The sequence below is a fragment of the Anabrus simplex genome, chromosome 5 (assembly GCF_040414725.1).
Source record: "Anabrus simplex isolate iqAnaSimp1 chromosome 5, ASM4041472v1, whole genome shotgun sequence".
Classification (NCBI taxonomy): Eukaryota; Metazoa; Arthropoda; class Insecta; order Orthoptera; family Tettigoniidae; genus Anabrus; species Anabrus simplex.
In genome coordinates, this window is record NC_090269.1 from 13,141,706 (window position 1) to 13,169,130 (window position 27,425).

Genomic DNA, 27,425 nt, shown 5'->3' on the forward strand with positions numbered 1-27,425 from the left:
TGGTATCTGCAGTTAAGCGGTGTTATTATTTGCAAGTCAACTATTGATACATCACCTTGTCAACCACTGAAAATTTCAGAAGTTAAAGTGTCCACTACTGACTTAAATCAGAGCACTGAGAAATTTTATATATCTCCTTTCTTAGCAAAAGTAACGTACTTTTAAATGGAGATTCTCCAGGAGAAAGCATGGAGTATAGAGGGAAGCAAAAATAGAGGTGCTGTTACAGAAATTACAGAAATTAAAGCAAATATGGATGAAATTGTACAAAATATTTCTTATACTGTCAACTACGAGTGATTTTACCCTATAGACTATAGAGAATACATGCCACTTTGAGATATATCGCAAGACATTGATTGTCAGCGCACCTTGCGGGACGGCCTTTAAATTCAGTGTAGTAGTACACTATACATGATGATTTATGCCAAAAGGCGCAGGTTCCAAGTTGTTTTTAATTAAAAAGTGGTTACAGGAGTTTCCCCATTTCACATCGGGCGGTAAAATCATATTCTGTGACTTCTGCAGCAAAGAGTTGAGTGAAACGTGTTTTATACTTAGCCCTAACCAATTATTATCAATTTAGAAAAATAAGCATGGTATTTTAATTGATGCCTATTAATATACGTAAAATTGAATCTGCATAGAAATATTTTGGAACCTATTTGAGAGTCTGTTTTAGGCAGCTAAAATAACATTTAAGCACTTAAGTATCCGAGGTCTAGTAATCACTATTGCATGTTTTTGTGGTGGTTAGATGTGTAGTGTGTTGTCTGAATATGAACAAAAATGGCTTGGAACAAGCACCCAGTCCCCGAGCCAGAAGTATTAATTAGACGCGTTTCAAATCCCCGATCTGGCCTGGAATCGAATCCGGGACCTTCTGAACCGAAGGCCTCAACGCAGACCATTCAGCCAAGGATTTGGACAAAACGAAATCATTATTGAGTTTCATTATTTCTATCAATTTCAACATGCAACTTATGTAGTTTCAGTCTTACCGCCTGATATTTAACGCCGGGCCGCCAGGTGCGCCACTGTCAACATGTCTCTCAGTTTAGTATGGGAGAATACGGAAGTGTTCAGTATTGTCCAGTGGCGGCTCGTTTGGGAGGCGCTAAGGCGCGCGCCCCCCACGGGGTTCCATTAAATTAGGGAATCTTAAATGTTAAAAGGGAAATATTTTACTATTATTATCAAGGGCGCGAGTTGTACTGTACTGCGGCCCGATGCGCTGCTGGCCCTGCGCAGGAGGGCGCTCTCTCATAGCGGACCAAATACTCCGAGTTTCGCTCGACTGGCCTTGAGGGAGCCAATCAGAGGCGCAGTAGAGATGTGCTGTTCTAACGGAGATTCCGGCGCGTTTCTGCCGCGGCCTATCGTTGTAGCCAACCTACCCGAAACATTGCTGATTTGATTTCTATTTAACAGGGGTCAATTTGTGCCATTTCTATCCTAAAACTAGGAACTATTTTACTGACGCACTTACCTGAGTTAAATGTGCCGGTATATATTTAAAATAGTCTTGTACTGTTTGGGATTATTAACTAACGAAACGAGTAACGACTGTAACTACTGTCTCCTCGCACTTGACTCATGTTGGCGATACTCACTGGAGAGCGCGATGTTTAGCTGATAGCTGTGTGTTGATGAATGATCTCGTGAGGTGACTGTGACGAGGTGAAATTAGGAGAAAGGTTGTGACTTATATGTAGGCGTAGTGTTATGTTTGCACTTCGTACAGTATGATTACCGTCGAACATATTAAAGAACTAACGTTTTCTTCTTTTTCTATCGAAAAGAAAGTCGCACTGAAGGAGTGTGGTAGGCCTACACCAGACATCTCGTTGAAAAAACCGGAGACCAAGGAAAATGAAAATAGGGTTTTTCAAAGACAAATTAATTCTCCTGACGTATATAACAAGAACGCGCGGATATGTGGAAGTGATATCTCAGAAACCTTTTACTACATTCCTTGCCTGCTATTCTCCCGTTCTAGGAAAGGAGATAAATTGATCACCATAGGGGTGATATCTGAAATGCTTGGTAATGTCAATGTCGTGTCTTGTTTGAGTGATCACTACAGTGAAACTATTCGTAAACATAATTCGATCGTGGACAAGAACAGACAAATGTTAATAATAATAATAATAATAATAATAATAATAATAATAATGATAATAATAATAATAATAATAATAATAATAATAATACAACAAACAAAAGCGGACATGAAGAACGCACAAATTCAACCCGAAGACATTTTGAATCGAAATATATATAGAAAGAAAATTGACAAGTGGGAAGTTACTCCAGAGAATGAAGTACCAAAAAGAGCAGGTACCAAGTGGACGGAAGAAAGGAAGAGGATCATTAGTGAACAGATGAAAGCATCCTGGATCCTCCGTGAACGAAATCATAAATAAAGCTTCGTGTGTTCCGAAAGAGACCATTCACGAATAATAATAATAATAATAATAATAATAATAATAATAATAATAATAATAATAATTGCATATGCGTTGCACCGTAAAGTGTTCGAAGTGTGTATTTTGATAACATGGTTTGAAGAACTTGAGATATATTATGGAATTATGAAACTAAGGCGCGCCCCCCACTGCTGATATCCACTAGCCGCCACTGGTATTGTCTATAGTGTACTTCCTTTAACTCATTTCCTACAAAAGTGCTTCTAGACCCACTCATTTATGTTTCTAGTTTCATGAAGTTACCATAAAGAGAAAGTTACTCTTCGTTGGAGAAAGGGGGTTGAAATTTTATAGGAAAAATTATCCTTCATCCTACCAGACTGTTCTAAGGAAAGTTAACAACCATCTAGTGTACAGAATATGAACTGCGCAGGGGATCTATTACAGCACCGAAGTGACCGGTCTCCAAATCTTTGTGACCTTAGTCAATGGATTTCACAGTAAACCCAACCCCCATCCTCTCCTCCTCTCGCAGCTCTAAGTGAGGGTATGGTGCTGGTGAAGGAAAGAGGAAGTTCACAACTAGAATGTGACAATTGTTATGTTGCCAAGTTTTTTCTATCCTACGAGAAGAGAGCGTAAGATATAAACTGTACAGAAACCATTAAAAACTTTATAAATACTGTTCGTTTTCCTTTAATTGCTTCAAGGATGGCAGGGTACATGACCATATGACCTAAGGGCAGAACCACGCCTATTGTTATTAACCAACTTATTACCTACAAGACTCGACATAATGGTCTGGTACCTCCAGTAACCTTGAACGCCACCCTGTCATAATCTACTAGTCTTCATGAACTTGTCAACTTTCCTCTGATTCTCATGTTATCTTGCGTTATGAAGTATTTACCAGCTTTCCACCCACGTCAAATATGACGTGCATGTGAAGATCTCAAGACTCTCACGCCTACAATTATCACCCTTGAGAGTGATATTCCAGTTCTGAACCAGATGACGTATCCAATCTCATACGGTACAGTAATGTATTTCCGCTGATAAGGTGATGAGCTCTTTACTTTCGTACAATAATTTTATCAGTATGATATTATTATCTATTGAAATGAAGCTGAATATATGTTTCACTATAACACCTAACACTGTAATTTTGAACTTCAGATTAATTTAGTATATGTAAAAGTTTATGATAAACTACCTATCCATGTCAATAATCATAATTAATCAGATGTTTGTTTCTTATTTTATTGAGATTTCCGTAAAAAATCTCAACCGTTCTAAATATTAATTTCCGTCTCCTTCGGATATTACAACCGAACATCTAAAAGATTGTAAAGGTAATGTTAAAGAATCCTTAAACATCCCAAGTCTATTTTCATCCTGGTCTAAAGAGAAGAAGAGTTCATCAAGGGAAGGTGAACAAGAAAGATGACATGAGATGTTTGTTCCAAGAAAATTGAAGCTATGCTATAATTATTCATCCATGAGTATCATGAAGTGTGATTCCCCGCTAAGTATTAATATGCGCCCGCCGGTTGCAATATTACTACCACGCGGCGTGCGCCTGAGTGCCGCTGTTAGTAATACTACTACCACGATTTTGAAATTCAGCCACTCGAAAGCTATTCACGTTATCGAATTAGTTTTTGCTTTGACGTGTTGTCGATTTCCTTTACTATCGTTAGGTGGTGTTGTCGATCAATAGTGATTGGTGGTGCAACTTAGGGACGATGTTTCGTAGCCACGTGCGCTCAGTTAGATCTTACGTAATTGCTGACATTCGTATTCCACTCTCGCTCCGGTTAGATAAGCTCAAATTTATGTGCGTGTGTTGTAATGATAGATTATATGACTCCACAGATTTAGAATGAAAGTGTAATGAGACAACAGCCTGCAATCATTTCTCAAGTAGTCGATTTATTCTGTATACTTATGACCATCTGAGGGACTGTCAGACTAAAGCAGCTGGCACCGTGATGCCAAATCGGAAAGGAATGCCAAAATCAGAGTTCGCGAAAAAACTGAAAAAGGGTGAAAAAATATCATTACAGAAAGAACACCTTCTAGCAATAAAGTGGCGAAATGTTCGAGACGTGTATATGCTGAGCACTGCACATGATGACACGATTGAAGTACCTGCAACAAGAGGGGGCCATGAGAAATCCAAACCATCAGAAGTAGTAGACTATAACAAATTCAGTATTGGCGTTGATAAGTCCGACCAATTGTTGGCATATTATGCATTCACAAGGAAATCGATCAAGTTGTGGAAAAATTTATTCTTCCATCTGTTTGATCTTGCCATAGGGAATGCCTATATACTGTACCGTAAGGCTTCTTCACAAAAACTTCCCCTTTCGAAATTTTGTGAACGTTTAGCAGATGATTTGGTGAGTAGTGTTGGGGCTGAAATTACTGAAGAATCACGAGCATCGACTGCGGGAGGGCTGGTAGGTAGAGATCATTTTACAGACAGAGTACCTGCAGTAGGAGCGAAGAAGGAAGAACACGCGCAAGGTTTGCTACGACAAGTCCAAACATAACACCGGTCGTGCTGTGAAGAAAATGACAACCATATATTGTCAAAAATGTGACATAGGTCTTTGGAAAGGAGAATATTTTGAGTGTTACCATACCAAAGCTAGGTATAGTGAATAACAATGTGTAATTCTGTTATTCAGTGACTAAAAACTATCGAACTTTTCTAGTGAATTAGAAATTCAAGCGCGTGAACAAGGATATCAGAATGGACCAGTATTGTAGCCTAAGTTTCTTTCCAATGCTGCAGGTAAGCATTTTTTATTTGTTTTCATGGGATAGCCTACTCATTGTACAACACGTATATAAATTTGTTAATTTATAATGCGAAAACTGACAGAACTGTGATTTTTTTTCTGAGAATCTAAATTACGCCGGCACTGGGTAGGGACGCCATCTTGAAACGTCCGGGCTCACAGTGTTAATTTCATTTCCATTATACACTGAGTGGCCGAGTCACGGGAAGGGACGTCCCATTAAAAAAATGTGCCGTGTATAACCCCGGAGTGCTGTGGCTAGTTGCGGCGTAGCTGAGCGGTCTGTCACAGACACCAGTGTCGTGAAGATGGCAACAGCCGCTATTTAACAGACTTTGAACGTGGGATGATCATCTGCGCACGGCGCATGGGTCATAGCATTGCAGAGATTACACGTGAATTCGGAATTCCCAGGTCAACAGCGTCGAGGGCGGATCTTCAATATTGCAGAGAGAATGTTCCCACACTCATAAACCGCCGCACGGGAATACCACAGGCGTTTAACGAACGGACATCACGTCGCCTCCGTAGAACCATACTGAGCGCTCGACGGGCTACTGTGAGTCAGATCACCGGCCAGTAGAATGTAGAGAGTCAGGAACCCATTTCTACCAGGACTGTAAGGAGGCAACTGCACCGCATAGGCTTCACCTGCCGGCGACCAATTCGTGTCCCTTTGCTGACACCGCGACAAAGAGCTCAACGACGTGCATGGGCCCGCGAACATCGACAATGGACCATGGAACAGTGGCGGCGTGTGGTATGGTCCGATGAATCCCTGTTCCAGTTGTATCGAGCTGATGGGCGGGCGAGAGTGTGGCGTACGCCCCATAAAGATATGGATCCTGCGTGTCAACAAGGTTGTGTCCAGACGGGAGGTGACTCACTTCTGGTCTGGGCGGCGTTCTCAGGGTCTCAATTAGGCCCATGCGTCCAGCTGCAGGGAGCGCTTATAGGTGCACGTTATGTGGAGATTCCTTCAGACTATCTGCATCCCGTTTTGGTCCTAGAGAACCGTGATCGAGACGCCATGTTTCAGCAGGACAATGCGACATGTCACCGCTCTGTGGTGGCACGCAGGTATTTGGGTGAGCACTGCAGTGAAGTTACGACCATGGATTGGCCCTACACATCCCCCAATCTTAGTCCAATGGAGCATTCATGGGATGCTGTTGATGCTGGTGTACGCTACATGAACCCCGCACCAACTACACAAGACCAGTTATGGGTAGCAGTGCAAGATGCATGGGTCCAGATCCCTCCAGAACGATTCCAACACCTTGTAGAGTCGGTGACTCGGAGTGTTGCTGCCGTTTTGAGGACTCGCGGATGATAAACTCATTATTAACATCACATTCAGTGCCTTCCCATGATTTTTGGATACTCAGTGTATGCACCTTTGAACAACAAACGAACAATGAAGTGTTAGACCCACCAATAAAAGTTTCTTCCTCAAAAGATATTTGGAAATGGAAATTGGCTGAAGGATATCACACAATACCATTCCCTCAACTAGCTTAGCTGCAAGTTACTTTATTTTGTACTTACCTATAAACACAGTGAGCTGCAGTAAGGATCCAGAACTCGTTTATAATACTGCCACCACATATATGCTGCTCTCCCTGGCGCAGTGAAACCTATACAGAAATCATTTCTATGAGGTTGAGGATACAACTGCATGTAAAAATGCTCATAGGTTTTATCAAAGACGGCCACGAATTCTGAACTTACGCAGAGTTCTTTCACACTGTGCAGTCATCACTCCCTACCATTCTCGCCTGACTCCTGCATGGATGAAGAATAATCAAAGGTGAGACAACGTTACTATATTTGAAATTGATACTGGATATCCCCCAAGCTCCGAAGCAAAGACAACTTATGTTTATGGTCACAGACAGAACATGGACAACGGACATACCATGTTGCATGCGAAGGTTCCGTTCAAACACGCAAGTTAAGTAAAACTGGGTAAGGTCAGTACTTGGATGGATGGCCAATATCGCTTAATAACATGCAACTATGAGCTGTTGGAGTTTCGAAATGCACACAGATGAGTGGACCACTTTCTGCTAACTATACTCATCTTTCGCTCTGTCGAATTTTCACCCCCACTTTACAACCACGATCAGTAGATACAGTATTTGCACCTGTGTTACGACTGGCATGCAGCACTGCAATATTTTACACTTCATATCCTTTGGCCGACTCTGTGTTAGATTATTAACTGTCAGAAGAAAGGAAGGGTATATTATAGTCAACATTTTATCGAGAGATTAGAAACATCACAAACCATTTTTGTAAACTAAAGGATTCAACAATAGAATACTCTTCAGATTGCACCCGTCCCCCTGCACTGTTAAATGCACCGACAATGGCTCAGGGTCACGTTCAATCCGAGGTATGGACGACATTCTAAAATTATGGGCCTAGGAACTAACTACTACGAATGAGAAACAAATATATGTTAAATAAAAAAAGGGTTATTACCACTTGGTGATAATGAATAATGAAACAAAATCAACCCAGATGCATACAAACAAATGACATAATCATTACGCAAACTAATAATTTTCTGAATTATCTTTGTCGAGGGTAAGACGGAATGCAACTGTAAGGAGTGTCATTGTTATGGTTCCCCCATTGTGGGTGGGGCGGTAGAATAACATCCACGGTAACTCCTGCCTATCGTAAAAGGCAACTAAAAGGTGCCCTAGGGGCTTTTAACTTAGGAGCTTGGGTTGGCGACCACGGAGTCCTTAGTTGAGTCTTGGCATTGCTTCCACTTTCTTGTGCCAGGCTCCTCACTTTCGTCTACACTATCCGACCGCCCTCAGTCAACTCTTGTCCTTTTCCGGTCCAGACAGTATTAGAGCATTCGAAGCCGAGGGACTGTTTCATTTTCACGCTATTTGTGGCCCTTGCCTTTCTTAGGCCGATACATTCATTTTTCGAAGTGTCGGACCACTTCAATTTTTCTCTCTGGTAGGTGTTATATAGAGTATGGTTGCCTAGTTGTACTTCCTCTTAAAACAATAATCACGACCACTTTGTTATGACATTAGCGTGTGGAGACATAATTACCAAATGCCTTCGGTCGGGGATGAACAGAGAGTAGATGACCGAACAAAAATACATAATTAAATGGGATCTGATTTTTAAATATTTGCGGAAGTCCCAGTCGTAATCAAACCGCCTCTAACACAAATTTTCAGCAATCAACTTTTACCCAGTCGTACAACACCACACTGTAATTAGTTTTCTAACCCCTTATAAACTTATAAATCATTTAGAGATGAACGTATTAAAATAAACCCCACAGGGAAACGGTTTAACGAAGGGCATTATAATAACAATATTAATAAAACATAATTTGTAAGAACTACTCAAATGTGAAGAACATAAGAAGCCCATATACACTTCAATTTAAGAAGAAAAATTACAAGCGTAGAAACAGGAATTCATACGAGATGTGATTTTCAGAAATTTTACTTGAAGTAGTCCGGGTAATATGACCTCGTGAAAACTGATGTCGTTATCCAAGAAGATATTTTCGAAGATGCATGACGAGTAGGCCAGGATGATAACTCAGAACCTGAACTTACGGATCTTTAGGTCAGGTAAAATAATCCAGGGTTGTGTAAAATAATAATCACTGCAGTGCACGTTACTGACTATGAAAGCGTGGGTCTTGGAAATTAGAAATAATAACTAAATATATATATATATTATAGAAATAACGAGGACGACGAAGTCTGGAACAGTTTAGGATGAACACACCCTACTTAAAACGTTTCATCCAGAATCCATATCGCCAGAGAAGGCCTCCCTTAGACTGTGATACACCAACCAACGTTGATCCATTACGACTTCAGACTATCAGTTGCTGGCCGCCAGGTCGAATCTAAGCCTACATGCCGTGCTCTTAGTGGCCAGATACAAATCAGAAGTTTGTCTCGCTACCGACAAGTGGCAGCATCTGACGGGAAGCAGTGTTGAAAACACAGAGGTGATAGTAAATTCAGAAATAAGAGTGACAGAAAGTCACGGAGAAGGTAAATGAAGATAGAATAAGGGAAAATAAATCTCAGGGGACACAAATTTCAAAGGGGGAACCGTATATCGAAAATATTAATGGAAGGTGGGTAGAATAAATTCTATTACAGCCCCCTTCCCAAAATTGGCATATATACAGATATTACTTATTTCATAATACCGTAGTGTAGAATATACTAATGTTTACAATACGATTCACATAAGAAATTGACCACAGGTACCAAACAGACCTTCAAAGGCACCATACCATATAGATAATGCTTCATACTTAAGTACCACGCCTTCTTCCAGGTTAAATTCATGTTAGGTTTTACACCCACCTCGTTCATTTAAATGAAGCGCCTTGGAGAATGCTTTCTAAAGTCTAAAACTCACAACAACTAATACAAGAAGATACAGATGCCTCTACTATAAACTTAGTTTATGTTCTCTGGTGTGAAGATTGACTATGAAAATTGTAAAGTAATTTTTTATTTTAAGGTTTACTAAACTTAGTTGGTTATTCTTTATTCTTGGTGTGTTAAAGTTTACAACACTTCTGTCTTAAGATGTTGGCCAATAGAAAATTTTGTATATTTATTATTCACCCAAGGAAAGGTTTCTGGTATTTATTAAATTACGCAATAAGAATTGGGGTGTGTCGGGCCTTAGCCCAGAGTTTTCCGGAACTTTCCCCTCGGGTATAAAATGTGGCACATTTTTGGGCCAGGTTGTCTTATTGATCGTTCCAGTTTATTGAATGTGTGGTTAGAAAGGATGTGGTGGCGCCTCGTCCATCTTAGAGAAGTCCACCAGCTCAAGGTAATGGCAGTTATGGTTTAACTAAGTGATAGTCTTTGAAAGCTAGCTCGGGGGAAGGTTTTCAATCTTTAATAATGTAACTTCATTTTTAAAATGTAAATTTCAAACTTTAAATGTAAATTTCAAACAATCCGAAGTAACTTAACCGAAATCAGGGAATAGAGAGTGAGCTACCCTCTCGTGTTCCCTATCAACTTGATTTGAGGTGACTATGATTTTGTAGCCGTTTTTCAGTTTCTAATCTTTGTAACTTGAATGTTCTCTCCATCTCTTCACCTCTGTAGTAGCCTCTGTAACTTAGGGCCATAAGCTCAAATAAGGTTTTAGGTTTTTCATTACAATTTTCCAGGAGTGCACGTGTCTGTCTTCTCACCATTTTGATTTTTGGGCCAGTAACTTTAACCTGTTGTTCTTCACAAAGCCCTGGTATACTGGTTACTCGATGCCCCTGTTAAACTCTATTTCATTTCTTTCATGTAAAGATGTTAGTCAGTTGAGAATATAGGACAGTTAATACTGCTTGAATTTGTAAAATGCAGGTTATGCCTAGATAGGCCTGGACATTTCTGGAAACGGGTTCCTAAGTGTAAAGTTTTATAGAGCAAGGACGCTCTTTCAAATTATAAAGGTTGAATGGTGCCTTTGGAAGACTGTAATGGTGTAATGTTTGGAGAGTAGTCTCCAAGATAATTTTGTGGGGCAAAGGTGCTCTTATCATTTATTATATTACTTCTATATCTCATTGTTGTACCAGAAATCTTGTTTTCGCTTAGCGAATTGTTTGTTAAAATTTAACATTTGAAAAGAAACCAAAAAGTAGCAAAGAAAGAAATATAGCTCTAATTATAAAGTTTTAAATTAATTTTCTGATTGTCTTACATCGACCCATTTATACCCGCACCTTCTTTCACATCTGTGATCCACATAAATACTGTAATAATAATTATTATTATTATTCAATCATTCAATCAGTCACTACTGATCTGCATTTAGGGCAGTCGCCCAGGTGGCAGATTCACTATCTGTTGTTTTCTAGCCTTTTCTTAAATGATCGCAAATAAATTGGAAAATTATTGAGCATTTCTCTTGGTAAGCTATTCCAATCAATAACTCCCCTTCCTAATTTTTATTATTAGCACAAAGCTGATCGAATAATCCGTCCGCGCACACGGGTTCTTTATCGGCATTTATACTGATCCTAAATCACTCTAATAATGTTTTTCTTCACAATGTATGCATAAATTATTCTTACAAAGGAGAAAGTTCCACCAGATCGCCACATGTCTGTCCGGCACGAGATAGAGTAGTTATGTGTGTGTGGAAGGGTTGCCGAGATATTTACATGACATCAGATAAAAATGGCGTAACTTTGGATGACTTCCCCAGTACAAAATCGAGTACTTCCTTTCCACGGGCTTTTACTGATAAAATAGTCCGGTGGTCAGGTAGCCAATATTATTAGGTACAATTTGAGATTGGTCCGTAAAGAATCCGATCGTAAATTACCCAATAATGAGTATCGTGTTATTTTCCTCTCCCTGTTTGAGTTATCTGTCGGAAGATAGCCATTTGGCTTGTGGGAATTTCCGCTGTTATGTAGGACACATTATAACTATTTTTATCATCTGCAGTACAATATAGTATGCAACTGGTTCTTATAAATTCAAATATTAATATTCTGGATTTTTGACTTCATGTTCCACGTCGTACTAGTTAAATAATTGAAGTGAAATCAACGAGATCAATATCGGTCATACTCTCTTCGGATAGGGTTGGAGAGTTCGTTCACTAGAGATGATACCTCTCTTCGCTATCTGAGGGCACGTGACTGAATCAATCCACTCCTTCCTAGGGGATTCCATGGTTCGTTCCCCTGCATTTCCCTCACCCCCTACGAGTACGGGTTGCGTGTCACTTCTTAGCACTCCACGCTTCAAAATTACGCAAGCTACTTCTGCATACAAAGAAATAAACTTTATGATATATCTTCTAACCAGTGGTTCGTGTCCCTGTCGGGTACAATACCAAGGATACTCACCATGAATGGGAATTGTCCAGGTCTAGCATCAGTACCATTTACAATTCGGTTGCCAATGGCATCGTCAGTATCCGTCGCTCCTGTAAAGAAACATCACTTGCTGGCAATAGGATTTCTCGTCATTGTACTCTGCTAAAAACTCACACAAGTGAAAGACAGTGACACTGAGGTGGTTGGTGTGAATGTTCATATTGTCGGTTAATATAGGTACCTGTGTTCAACATTGGGGGTGGGGTGGGGTGGAGTAACACTCACGATATCCCATTCGTGTCGTAAGAGGCGACTAAAAGGGGACCTAGGGCTGTCAAGTTGGGAGCGTGGGTTGGCGACCACTGTGTCCACAATGAGAAGCATGGGCGTATCCTCAATCAGATGTTGGAGTCACCAAAACGAAGTCTTCGACGAACGTTCTTGAAACTAAACATCAGCGATACGTCGCTTAGGCGATTGTTTAAAGACCTCCGTACAGAATACTGGTTGGATAACAATTGCAGGAGCAAGATATGCATACCAGGATTGTGTATCGTGCAAGAGTTTTGGGTACGGTGTATGAGGATCCAGATTTCTTGCGCAATGTGTGATTCTCCGACGGAATTCACATTCATCTGGATGGTTTCACCAATCGCAGAACAACTCGCTTTCTTGATTTCGAGAGGCCAGATGTTAAAGGACAAAGTGATCAGCTGCACAGATCCACCCATAACTGTGCCTGCATTACGTGAGAAGTTCGATTTTCAGGAATGTGCAGCAACCTATGTTTCAGGGTATGTTTCAGAATCAGCGTGACCATATGAAGACTGCCTACAGCGCGATGGTGCACATTTTGAACACTCATTTTATCGTCCCTTTAATTAACAAATAATAGCTCCAGTTCTGTATACTCTGGGGCATACTGTACCTTTAAGTCTAAGTTGCCTATCTATTCTATGGCTGCGGGTGCTGACAATAAGAAATCAAACTAGGCTACCAGACCTTCTCTTCCGCTGAAATTGCTGTATACACTACCGGTACGACGAAACTCGATAACAACAGAGAGCATAGCTCTGTTGGTTGATAGCCATTTCTGTACGAGCGCAAATATGATCTATCACATTCAAAAACGCAATCTGGTGGACTGTCTGTGAAGGAGCACCCAGGTCGCATTGGCGAGGAGGGATTGAACCCCATTTAAAGAATGATTCGGCACAGATTCCGTGGTTAGTTCAAATCGTATTGAGGGCAGTCCACATCCCTCTAGACTGGTCAAAACTTGGAGCAAGGCTGTTTCCGATTAAATAACTCCAAACTTGAAGGTTGATGTTATTACACCATTCATTCTTCAATCGGATCTTCGGCTCAAAATGGTTTTCTGTGACGGTCCTAGCATTGTTGATTGGTGGATGTCTAGATTTCAGACTCGCGGATCAGGGCGACTTTCTTCCGTAGATTGCTGACAAGGAAGGGTACCTAGCTGTTGTACATTTTGAATTTTTATAGTGCATTTTATAGACAATATTGAAATATGCATACCATCCAAATTACAGCCGTTATGGATAAGAAACACATAGGAGCTACGAGCTGCCAAATATAGACTATAAGTACACATAAAGACAGGAATCTTCGTGCAGATTCATCCAATGTGGCTGAGTGTAGATGGGTGAGCAAATGCACTCAGTAACATTTAAATACTGGAAATAAAATAATTTACGCACCCATAGCAGTTCAAGTGCAGTAGAGATGAAGGTCGATAAATAATCCGTGGTCTAGACATAAACATCTATCCAAACCACTCTCGAAACACAGTATTCAGAATGTGTCCGAAATGATCCGGGATGTTCATCGGTGTAACCGCATTATTTTGAAGAAAGCAAATCGGATCAGTTGTCTGAATCTATTCGCCGAAAATTGAAAGTGTACAAAGGATTGAATCCGACGAAACTTTTTCTCTTTGCCGCACTTTATCTGTGGACGATAACACTATCGTATCAGTGATGAACCGTACCATACTTTTGAATGGACGGAAAAGAAAACGTCCGCTGGTTGTACCAAACCAGTACATTTTGCATGGATCAGATTATTATGAAACAACATCTTTTGGAACTGTCTCATGGCATAGAACATCATCTTTATTTGTCGCCCAAGAATCAAACAACAGAAGAACTAAATCTTTGCCGTGCAAATCCGGCCATAACACCTGTTCCAGGAACACTTTCAAATCCCATTTTGTCATGTTTGGTGATTTGCTAGTATATGCTTTCATATTGGGTAATTTCAAGTGTCATGCTTGCCGTAAATTTCCCACTGGGTTCCGAGATAAGAACATACATGTCTGGAAGAAGGGTGTCATCCATTACAACAACAGGTATTATCATATATGAATCGGTGATTGCTACAACTGAATCCTCAGAACCATAAATCATCTTTGCTCCGTTAATGGCAAGAGTTCTCCCAGAACGTAAATCTTTACAGAATCTTGACTGATCTGCATTAATTATCTGCTCTGGTGTAAAATTATACTTATCACTGAAACACCTTACTTCCCTGACAAACTCGTCAGCTTTCTCTTCTACATCAGTGGCATCACCAACAAATCTGCTGCAAACTTTATGCGTGATCTTGAGAGAAACAATCTTGTTTTTATCCTTTAACCGCTGCAGCTATGATATTTGAAGCTTTTTGTTTGGATAAATTTGTGCTCTAAAATACATCTCCCAGATTCGTAGCGTTCGGTCAAATTCACTACTGTAATGGCACGAAAAAGTAGTCTTTAGGTCTTCATTGTTTAAGAGGTTGACCGCTCTTTCTTTCTGCTTCAATTAATGTTAATGTAATTCCTTGTTAAATCTCTTAAAGTAACCACAACCAGCAGAGTGCCACATATTATTAGTCACGTTCTGAACCTGTTGTTTCTGGTTTAGGTTCTGAATAGAGTTTATGAGCACATGATCTGGGAGATCCTCATGAGTGTACTCAACGAACTCTCTTTTAAAATAATCGGGCATTACTTCGTTTCGTACGTCCCCATCCAGAAGACGTGATGAGGTGACCTTCGGATTACAGCTTAATCTGATGTTTCCACTTTCATGTACCAGCCTGCTGTCCTTCATTTTACCCAACTGACGTCAACTGATAATTCTCTTCTTATGTTGACACCATTTTGCTTCCTTGGTGTAGGAAGTCTTTCATTTTCCAACTCCCTTGATAAGCCTTTACTTGATTCTCTTCTTTTACTAGAGGTCTATGTCTTGCTTCCTTCGGTATCGGGAGCTCGTAAGCACATTTGAGGAGTGTCTGTTCGAAAGGTGTTATTTCCGCCTTAGGAAAGATGTGTGAAAAGCGCAAGAAACGTAACATAAAAGGCACTTGAAACGTACCCATGATCGGATTTGGCACACATTTTAAGGAATTACAACTTCCCGGTCTGGATTGCTCGTGTCAATCGATAATTTCAGCTACTGTTTGTTTGTGGACGAAATACTGCTTTATTTTTCGGAACGTTTTGAACAGACACTCCTCATTTTAAAAAGCCGCGTTGCAAATGTCACACTACCATCACTGCTCCCGCTAATAAACATCGTCCGCATTTTATGTCCTTTTCTTTTCTTTAATCAACATCATAGACGTATCGGATCTCTTCCTTCTCTCCTCTTTAAAATATTTTACGCAGCTGAGGTGCTCTGTGTTTTGTCCCTTAAAACTTCGATCACCGCCGGCAAAGGAAGTATTTTCATTTCCACATCCTTATTCGTCTTCGTCTTTCTTTAGTAAATAATGTCGTCTTCCTGGAGGTAAGAACTTCCACTTCTTCTACCATTAATGGTAAATCAGTTACTATTCGCCTATTTACACCATAATTAACTCTACTATCGTCAACAGAAACGTTAAATCTATACATGCAATTGATAAATCCTTAACCTAAATAAAAGCATTGGGTTAATAATCTGTAACATGTACATTGTTTACTGTAATGTATTAACAATGCAAATCTTACCTAGAAAAGAGGCACTTGTTGTCAGACAGATAGTTAAGTGGAGAAGCATTTTCATATCATAGTTATATTGCCTTTACAGTCAGGTTTCTTCGATACAATGTAGGCTGATGAAATGTATTCCAGGATCTGAAATCCAAAAGAGTAGGAAACTGAAAATAATGAACTGAAATGATGTATTTGCGTGGAATATCCAGAGTTGAAATTACCAAGGCTTCGGACGAAATACTAAACACTGATGTCAAAGACCTGTATGCATTCTGCATTACGAATTCTAGAAAATTAATTCACTTTAAGATAGTTATTGAGGTTGTAATGTACATTTATTCATTTCGGAAATATTTGTCATAACAGTGTCTTGACTTACCGGTACCTGTACAATTTTTACCTCCTACGCTTACGTACGACAAGAGCAAAGTGAAAGATTTTTGAATGAGTCAAGATATAGCCGCGTCTTGTCAGGGTCATTCAAACAAAAATGACTACACACAGAGGTAGTATCTTCTGTTAGCAACTATATATTCATGTCTACTTCAGTTCGATTTTTCCAATTCATGCAGTTTTGTTGTACTCATGAAGTTGGCTGTCCACACAAGTAGTGGTTTTACAGGGCTCCGGCGGTCACCTCAGGCTCCTGAGAGGCGACCTCCAACTCAGGGATGTGCCGGCTAATAGTGCATGCTTAACCTCACAGCCTTGCATTTTACTCCAGGCTTAACCTCACAGGGTCACTAAACGTACAGACCCGAGTTCGATGCAATAGAGTGCAAGTTTAACCTAAAAGTGGACGTGATCACGTAACCTGCCTTAACCTTACAGATTCAAAGTTCGATATCCTGGATAACCACATAAGAGTGCAAGCTTAACCGTACAGGCTAGTATTCGACTCCAGTCTTAACCTCATAGGAGTGCTAAACTCACAGACGCTTTGATTCAGTTCCAGGCTTAACTGAACTGACATTCTGGATAAGATAGCTGTTCTACATTGCTCTTATGGGACTAATTCTGGAGAGCTATCTCAGGGTCTCACAGCTTGTAACTTAGGACCTATTCGTCTTATCGATAATTTTACGGTACTATCACAAGGGCTACTGGGCAAGGTGACTGCTATGCATTGCTCTTAGCGGGCTAACTCTGGAGAGCAACTTCAGGGGATCACAACTAGTAACTTACGACTTATTTGATTTATCACACAAAATTCCGCTGCGTTGATTTTCCGTTCTCTCACAGGGCCTCTCCCACTGCAATGCCACCCCAAGAACAGTTCACTCCGCAAAATGCACTGATTCGCTCCGGTCTGGCTCTCGCTCTCGCTCTGGCTCCACCCATTCCTGCACCCTCAGCCATAATGTCACAATATATTCTTCGCTAGAATTTCGCCAAATAATTTTCTGTTCAGGCACTCTTAACTTGTGGTCATGGATTGGCGAGCATGGGGCCCGTAGCTGAATCCTGGCATTGCTTCCACCTACTTGTGCCAGGTTCCTCTTTAATCTATTCCATCCGACCTACCTTGGCCAGCTCTTGTTCTTTATCTGACTTCGACGGTATTAGAGCATTTGAGGCCTAAGGATTCTTTCATTTTCACGCCCTTCAAGGATGTTGTCTTTCTTTGCCCGAAATCATCATTATTCGATGTGTCGGATCTCTTCCATTTTATCCCTCTAATTACTGGTAGTAAAGGATGGTTGGCCAGTTTTACTTCCTCTTTAAACAATAATCATCACCCCCACCATTCTCTGTTCACCGAAATTATTCAGATCGAGCGATTTGGCCGTGCGGTTAGGGTCGCGTAGGTATGAGCTTGCATTCGGGAGATGGTGGGTTCGAAATGCACCATCGGTAGCCCTGCAGATGGTTACCCATGGTTTCCTATTTCCACACCAGGCAAATGCCTTAGTTAAGGACACCGCCACTACCTTCTCATTCCTAGTTCTTCCCATCGTTGCGTCACCGAAATGTCTTCGATGTGTTAGTGCGACGTTAATCAACTAGCAAAATAATTAAAAACCAGTGACTCTTTACATGTGATCCGATCTACTAATCCTACCCTCAGTTTTCTTTCTTTCTTTCTTTCTTTCTTTCTTTCTTTCTTTCTTTCTTTCTTTCTTCTTCTTATTCTTATTTCATTTTGGGCAGCTATGGAATACGCTACTTCAACCGTTTTCTGCCTTGAGCTTTAACACTCCCCCAGTACTTCCGCATCCTCTTTTCGGTGAGCTTCCTTCTTCGATCCATTTTAGATTTTGTTCGAAAATCCTGTTGTCATTCAAGTTTCTTCTTTAAAGGGTCTCGTTCCAAGATATCATCACATATTATTATTATTATTATTATTATTATTATTATTATTATTATTATTATTATTATTACCTTGAGCTCCGATAGAACACATCCACAGGACCCCTATTTGCCGAAAGAGTTAACGCTAGGTAGTCACTCTCCACAGATTCTTATATTGGTTATGTAGTAGTATGGTGATCATCGGGTTCCTAGCTGAGTTGGAATTGCTTCCACTTACTCGTGCTATGTTCCTCACTTAGAAGTTTCCTCTCCGACGTTCCTTATCAAACACTTCTTCTCTTTGGAATTGAACGGTTTTAGATTTGCGAGCCCGAGAGCCAACGACCGCTCCCAAGTTGAGAACCCCTGGGGCCCCTTTTATTCGCCTCTTACGACAGGCAGGGATAACGTATAAGTTATTTACCGCCCCCAACCACAAGGGAATGAGGTGGGAGCGACCGTGGCCTACAGAAGGATTAGTCCCCGTGTTGGCCTTAGCGAGGAGAATTGAAATGCACCGAAAACCATTCTGAAGAGAACCACCGCCTCCCGAATGCAGAGCCGTACACCTGTTACGTGAAGCTACTCTACTCGGTCGGAATAGACTACTGTAATCCGCGACGTAGCCGAAAACCGGGAATGTATTCTACGCTGTCGGCCACAGCGAAATGGCAGTGCAGAGCAAGGTAAGTTCATTTCTCAACGTTACTATTTGGGTTTGGTAAAACTGATGTCCATAGCGCCGTAATTGAAGCAGGAGACCGTGCGAACCTCGAAATGCATGGATGGTGCTCTTGCTACCATCTGCCGGAAGAATGAGTAAACTATTTCCTCTTCAATCGGTTAGTTCGCCTGTCTCACTCTAGATAGCAGACGATGGCTTATATTTTATTGATGGATGGAATCACTGCTCACTTGATGTACAGGTGCTGCAGGAAGCGCGGCAAGCCCTTCAGCTGATCGATTAGGGCGGTCTAAATGAATGTTATGAATTGTTCTCGTGAAAGTAATACATAGTTATTCATATCATTATTTTTATAATTAAGGCGGTCGACGTAGAAAGGCAAAATTGACCTATGGGCTCGTTTTACGCAGAATAAATAGGGTTTCCCGCCATTTTCTCTAGTTAATACATACATGCATATATACGTACATACATGCATACATACATACATGAGTGCGAGTCGGCTGAGATGTTCATCTCAAATACCCGTAAACCGTTAAAGATATTGAACACCTGTGTTCAGTTTCGGTAATGTTACCAAGGCGCTCATGACGAGGTTCAACCAAATACTTTAATATGACAATACGGGACAGCTTGCTGTTTTCAGCGAGAAAGTCGATAGTGCTGCTACCTACACAGCTTGGTGTGACCAACTCTTCAATAACATATTGCTATCTGCATGATTCTTGACGCACTGCCGTGTTGTTTATAATGTATCAGTGTTTGTCACTAAATAATCTTACATTGCAGTTATATTCCAAGAAAAGTGTTATGCGCTGAACAAATTACCCAGCAAGATAATGGGCAAGGGAACTGATAAGGACCGCAAGTATTAAAAAAGTAATGACCTCGCATCTGTGTTGAGGTTACATTCTATGCTCCTTATATTAAGAAAATCAATCAAATACTCTACTGAAATGTTAGTGGGACCTAAAACCAATAATCTTAACAAATATGGAACTCTAGTATACTCAAACTTGAGGGTCCACATTATTAAACAGTACCATAAATTTCACAATCGGAAACTTGTGGGCCTGTAGCGTAATGGTTATCGTGGTAGTCTTGAAATTGATAATTGAAGGACATGAGTTTCGAATCCAGTCACCTTTTTTTACTGTAAGAAAATAATAATAATATATTTTTTACATCCCACTAAGTACTTTTACGGAGACGCCGAGGTGCCGGAATATAGTCCCGCAGGAATTCTGTGTTGGACCTCTTCCATTTCCCTTCTGATTAGTGTTAATAGAGGATGGCTGGCCAGTTGTACTTCCTCTTAAAATAATCACCACGGAATGGTCAGCGTACTGCCTTCAGTTCAGAGGGCGCTGGTACAATTTCCGGCTGAGTCGGAGATTTTAATCGCGTCTGTTAATTCCTGTAGATCGAGGGCTACGGATTTGTGTTCGTATTCATACGCATCTTCAAGTATATACAACACATCATACAGAAAACAACCACAAAAACACGCGATAGTGAGTACGGTATATATCCCTCCACATATGATTGCTGTTAGGAAAGGCATCCGGCCGGAAAACTAGGCTAAGTCCATACAAAATCCTGCGCTAGGTAATTGAGAAAAGGCTGAAAATAAGAGGAGAGAGTAGTTGTTAAATATTTTCCCCAGAGGCTGGGTTGATCCTCAAACAAATTCTGCTTTATAATTTTTAAGACAGCGAAAGGCACGGCTAAAATAATGCTCGTTTGGAGGTTTATGAAGGAGGCATTTCATATATTAAAATTTCATTATTATTATTATTATTATTATTATTATTATTATTATTGTTATTATTATTCAATTATTTTAACAAAAACATTTCCAATGAGTGTAGTGCATTACTCTCCCGTTGGTCTTGACTGTAGCATAGACAAGCATGCAGTTCACACCAACACGCTAGATGTCACCACCGTCGCTGTTCGCACTCCACTAAATGCTGTTGAGATAGAGCTGTCCGGTATTGGTGTATTAAAGTATTTGGTTCAACTAAGGTAACCTTAATAACTTTGATTAGGCTATAACCGAGCGAGTTGGCCGTGCCGTTAGGGGCGCGCAGGTGCGAGCTTGCATTCGGGAGATAGTGGGTTCGGACCCCAGTGTCGGCAGGCATGATTTCCCATTTTTAACACCAGGCAAATGCTGACGCTGTACTTTAGTTAAGGTCACAGCCACTTCCTTCCCACTCCTAGCCCTTTCCTATCCTATCGTCGCCGTTAGACCTATCTGTGTCGGTGCGACGTAAAGCAACTTGTGAAAAAGACTTTGTTATTAAATGGAACGTTGTTTTCTATATCTAACATTAGAGCCTTGGGCATTGAAAATTCAGGAGTGTGATTAGTCTTAAAATCCGACAAGCAGCCTACTTTACGAGGAAACAAAGTTTCTAGAAACGTGCTTCGTTCGCCATTCGAATGAATCAGTAACCAGGCAACAAACGCAGAGTTCCTTCATCGTCTTCTGACAGCCAGGCATTCACTCCACTGTGTCCATGAATAAAATTATGTGAGTTAAATCCATTAATAAAAGTAAAGGTGGCGATTACTGTTTTGAGAGGAAGTAGGCTACAGCTAGGCAACCATACTCTGCTAACACTAATCTGAGAGAAAAAAGGGGTGCGACACTTCGAAAATGAAGGTATCGGTCAAAGAAAGACAGGAACCATGAAGTCAAATACGTTACAAAGTTAAATAAGTTCCAAGATTGCAAGCAACTGCAAAAAGACTTCGACAATGTAGTGAGATAAACAGCAGGCAGTGGTGTGATGATAAATGGGATTAAACGTCAGGTCGTGAGTCTCATCCCCCTGTGGGTGGGGGCGGTAGAATAACACCCACGGTATTCCCTGCCTGTCGTAAGAGGCGACTAAAAGGGGCCTCAGGGGCTCTGAACTTTGGAGCGTGGGTTGGCGACCACGGGGCTCTTAGCTGAGTCCTGGCATTGCTTCCACTTACTTGTGCCAGGCTCCTCACTTTTATCTATACTATCCGACCTCCCTTGGTCAACTCTTGTTCTTTTCCGACCCCGACGCTATTAGGTTTGCGAGGGCTAGGGAGTCTTTCATTTTCACGCCCTTCGTGGCCCTTGTCTTCCTTTGGCCGATATCTTCATTTTTCGAAGTATCGGACCCCTTCCATTTTTTCTCTCTGATTAGTGTTATATAGAGGATGGTTGCCTAGTTGTACTTCCTCTTAAAACAGTAATCACCACCACCACCACTCGTGAGTCTCACTGATAGGAAAAGTCATCTCAGTTTTAATTAGTGTGTTGATGGGGTGAGGATCACTGTGACTACCGAGGTATTAATATAAGGAAATCATCATTGGGGTAATCACATAAACAGGATCGTAAATAAAGGGTATGGATCCCTGCGCATGGTTATGAGGGTATGACCCCAACTAGAGCACGGTTCCAGTGTATGGGACCCTCACCAGGATTACCTGATTCGAGAACTGGAAAAACCAAAAGCAAAGAAAAGCAGCTCGATTTGTTCTGACATTGCTTCAACTTACTTGCGCCACGCTCCTCAATTTCATCTACCCTATGCGACTTCCCTTCGTCAACTCTGGTTCTTTTCCGACCCCGGTCGTATTAGGTCTCCAAGGCCTAAGGAGACTTTCATTTTCACGCCCTTCGTGGCCCTTGTCTTTCTTTGGTCTATGACTCATTTTTCCGAAGCGTAGGATCTCTTCCTTTTTCCCCTCTGATTAGTGTTATACAGGTATAGCCATGATGATGTTACAAACTTTCAGGGGTGATGGAGGACGACAAATGGATCAATCTGAGAGAAGGAACCGTAGTCTGGAAACGTTCAAGTCAAAAATAATCCATGTTGTTTAATGCCCGCCCGCTCTTAACAGACCCCGGGGTGTCTGAATTTCGTCCCGAAGTAGTTTTTTGACGTGACGTGGCCATGGTAAAAGCATTGTGTGCGAGACACCTGTCGAGACTGAAGAGGCTCTCTTGGCAAGAATTCTCGCTGCCTGTTCAAACGACACGGGGGATATTGGAACGGGTACAACAAAACTTGGTGCGATTGACGCAGGGGGGCGCCATTTCGAACATTTGTTGTAAATGGAACAGCTTGTGAAACTTGTGCAGGTAAACGGATTTAAATGAGTAGAATTTTGCTTGACTCGATCGTTTCCTGTATATGGTTCCTTATTTGAAATTGATCCAATCGCCGTCCTACAGCATCCATGAAAATTTGTAACATCATCACGGATACACTCTGTATGGAGGATGGTTACCTAGTTGTACTTCCTCATAAAATAATAATCACCACCAACACGCTTCCACCTCAAGTTCTCCATATCTCAAATCACCGCAACACATCTCCTGGCCTGAGACAGGGTATCACCTTCTAGCAGGCCCGATCAAGGTATGGAATGAAAATTTAGTAGTAGTAGTAATCTGTCCCGAAGTCCGGAGATACAAACGTCCCGTATTTGATCAAATTAGAAATGATGTGTCAGGTTTGCTTCATGCCTTTACTAACACGTCTGTTGTATGAATTACTCTATATGTGGAAAGGGATCCAAAGTCCGCAATGGAAATTTTCCAGCAGAGCTGAATAAAGTGTCTGTGGTATAAACATCCACAGTTCGAGCCCTTTACGCAAGAAACTCAATGTTGAAAACATCTTAGGGATATGAGTTACGAATTTTAGGTAAACAAAATATAATACAGTACGTGGAAGCCCCTTCCACGATGCCACTACAACAGACCACCATCAGAAAGGTGCCGGCGGTCAGGTACGTAGGAGAGTGCATCTCTGCAAACCAGAGAGGGAACCTAGTCATAAACACCAGGTGCACCAAGTTTGAGAGGGCCTACCTCTCCTGCAGAAACATCTACGCATCGAAATACCTCTCCAAGGGCCTCGAACTCAGGCACAATCCGTTCTCTACGCCTCTGAGTGTCTCGTGAAGACCAGGAAAGGTCATCCCAGAGAATTACAACTAAAAGAAAGGAAGACCCTGAAGAAAATACTGGGATCCATAAAAGAAGAGGAAGCACCTATACAAATATCAGAAAGACATCGTTACTTGTATAAGAAAAAGGCGACCGGTCTTCTATAAAGACCTAAACCACATGAACCTCTGCAGAGTTACCAAAAGGATCTTCGCTGTGGAAGGCAGAGGGAAGGCATCCAGAAACAAGTGGATATCTTCGGTCAAGTCGGATCTGGAACAAATCCCGCATGAGTCCATACATGACCCGCCCACAGTTTCAGCAAGCCATCCAGCAGGGAATTTTTCAGTCACTTACGAGCAGAAAGAACACAGGAACCAGCAGGCATATATGGACGGAGAAAAGAAAGCTGGCTGACAGCCAGAAAATGAAAGGAATACTGGAAGAGAAGAAAACAGAAGGCCCAAGTGACGAGACGTTACCAGTCCCGTGGTCCTCCGTAGGTCCAAACGACAAGGAAGGAGATGAAGAACAAATGTATGAGAATATTTTTTATTTATTGCTAAAATGACAAAACGTTTCTTAATCATCGTTATCCGGTCGATTAGATTAGCAGTTTGCTTTTCCCTACCACTACGAGCGCTAATGTGAGTCAATGCATTGTTTCACTTAAGTACCATTACGAGCGCTAATGCGAGACAATGCACAGTTTCACTTAAGTACCACTACGAGCGCTAATGCGAGACAATGCACAGTTTCACTTAAGCCCTTATAACTACGTTCGGTGTGGGCATTCAATCAAAGGACACATTACAGAAATACTTAGGTAAATAAGTTAATTTGGTTAGGTTTTGAATAAAAAAAGTAAACGAGTAAAAGAAAAAGCGATGTTAGGCTGTTTTTCCGGAACTACATATAAGCCAGAAGTGATTTTCGAAGTTTGCTTTTTAAGTTTGATGGATATGTCCAAGACTCACAATTTGAAACTTTTCCTGGCGCTTTAGCCCTTCAACTTTCGGTACAATAGGAAAAATTGCTTAAAGTTGACGTTTTTCGTAGTGTGGAGAACACTACTTTGTCTGCTAAGAAAAGTTTTCAACATTAAAATTGCTTTTCTATGTTTTGACCTCTTGTGCTACCTGTGAGTCTTCTTAACAAATTACAGTAAGTTGCACATCCGTTCGAGCTTTCGCCACTCAATATCACGAAAACTTTGTACAATTGGTAGGGAAATTAGTGAAAGCTGTAAGTACGTTTTTCTCAAATTTGAGATTTCTTAATAGCAAGAGTCAAAAATTAATATCTTCTTAAGAATGATAGGACACATCTTAAGACACCCAGGACTTGTTAAGTTGGTTTTTGAAGGAAGTGTAGTTGGTAAGAACGGTAGGGGTAGAGCAAGGTATGAATATGACAAGCAGATTAGAGCAGATGTAGGATGCAATAGTTACGTAGAAATGAAAAGGTTAGAACAGGATAGGGTGGCATGGAAAGCTGCATCAAACCAGTCTATGGACTGATGATTCAAACAACAACAAGTATTACACCCAGAAGCATGACCTCTTTTTAGTGCTCAGTACCTTATACCAATTTTTGAACCACAAGAACCTCAAAAATGAAAAATCCGACTTCAGGTCCCTTTCCGCGCAATGGGTCACATATCGACATTTCCTCAACTGAGAATGATTATTTGACGGTTTATAAGTGGGTAGAAATTTCGACATAAATATGTATTAGAGCTGGAGGTGATTCTAAAATATCTGTAATGAAATAGTGCCATGTAACAAAATGTGTGACGCAATGTTACCTAGCAACAGTACCTTGAGAGCTGCAAAGGCCATGGATTTCTATGCCATGGCCATCCGGAATACTTCACATCACAGCCTGCAAGGTTGCTAGGTAACATCGCGTCACTCATTGTATTGAATCATATACACTGAGTGGCCAAACGTCGCGAGTAGGGGTGTCCCATTAAAAATGTGCCATGTATGACGCCTGTGGCTAGCTGCGGCGTAGCTGAGCAGTCTGTCAGACACTTGTGTCGTGAAGACGGGAACACGTCGCGAGTTAACCAACTTTGAACGTGGGATGATATTCGGTCACAGCGCATGGGTCATAGCATTGCGGAGATTACACGCGAATTCGGATTTCCCAGGTCAACAATGTCGACAGTGGATCTTCAATATCGCATAGAGAATGTCACCTCCCTCGTAAACCGCCGCACAGGAATACCAAAGTTGTTTAACGAACGGACATCACGTCACCTCCGCGGGACCACACTGGGCGCTCGATGGTCTTCTGTAAGTCAGATCACCGCCCAGTTGAATGTTGGGAGTTAGGAACCCATTTCTACCAGGACTGTAAGGAGGGAACTGCACCGCATAGGCTTCACCAGCCGACGACTAACTCGTGTCCCTTTGCTGACACCTCGACACAGAGCTCAACGACGTGCAAGGGCCCGCGAACATCGGCAGTTAATAATGGAACAGTGGCGGCGTGTGGTATGGTCCGATGAATCCCGGTTCCAGTTGTATCGAGCTGTTGGGCGCGTGAGAGTGTGACGTATACCCCATGAAGTTATGGATCTTGCCGGTCAACAAGGTTGTGTCCAGGAGGGAGGTGGCTAAGTTCTAGTCTGAGCAGCGTTCTCATGGTCGCAATTAGGCCCCATTGTCCGGCTGCAGGGAGATCTGACAGGTGCACGTTATGTGGACATTCTTTCAGACCAACTGCATCCCTTCCTGGCCCTGGAGTACCCTGACGGAGATGAAAGTTTCAACAGAACAATGCGCCTTGTCACCGCTCTGCGTTGGCACGCAGGTGGTTGGAGGAGCGCTCCAGTGAAGTTACGACCATGGATTGGTCCTAGAGATCTCCCGATCTTAATCCAGTCGATGCTGTCGATGTTGGCGTACGCTCCATGAACCCCGCACCAACTACACAAAACCAATTTTGGGTAGCAGTGCAAGATGCTTGGGTCCAGATCCCTCCAGAACGATTCTAACCCCGTGTAGAGTCGATGCCTCGTCGTATTGCTGCCTTTTTGAGGGCTCGCGAACACATTGAGTGTCTTCCCGTGACTTTTGGCCACTGAGTATATTTATTATCATCTGACTTTCCCAAAGGGAATTTTAAACATACGGCAACATTTTAGAAACCTCCAGTTACCCGATGGACATGGTTTTCTAAGTGAATCGCGCTTTCATCACGTTGACTTCCTCCATTCTTTACCAATCACAATACAGACTAGAAGTACCTTCAAATGCGAAAAACAGCTATCAGATAATTTAGGGAGGATATCTGTAGTAATAATACCTACTAAGTCCGACTCGTTGGCTGAATGGTCAGCGTACTGGCCTTCGGTTCAGAGGATCCCGGGTTCGATTCCCGACCGGGTCGGGGATTTTAACCTTC

At 41.5% G+C, this 27,425-nt stretch overlaps 1 protein-coding gene across 1 annotated transcript in view; it reads right to left on the reverse strand.

Moving 5' to 3' along the window:
- Nucleotides 1–24,302, reverse strand: part of LOC136874326 (trypsin-like) — a 69,108-nt gene extending 44,806 nt beyond the window's left edge. The window contains exons 1-3 of the mRNA XM_068227713.1: nt 24,212–24,302; nt 12,132–12,211; nt 6,788–6,876 (exon numbers count right to left, since the gene is read on the reverse strand). Of these exons, the coding sequence (XP_068083814.1) occupies nt 6,788–6,876; nt 12,132–12,211; nt 24,212–24,302 (260 nt within the window). The remainder of the gene's footprint in view (nt 1–6,787; nt 6,877–12,131; nt 12,212–24,211) is intronic.
- Between the last annotated feature and the right edge of the window lie 3,123 nt (nt 24,303–27,425).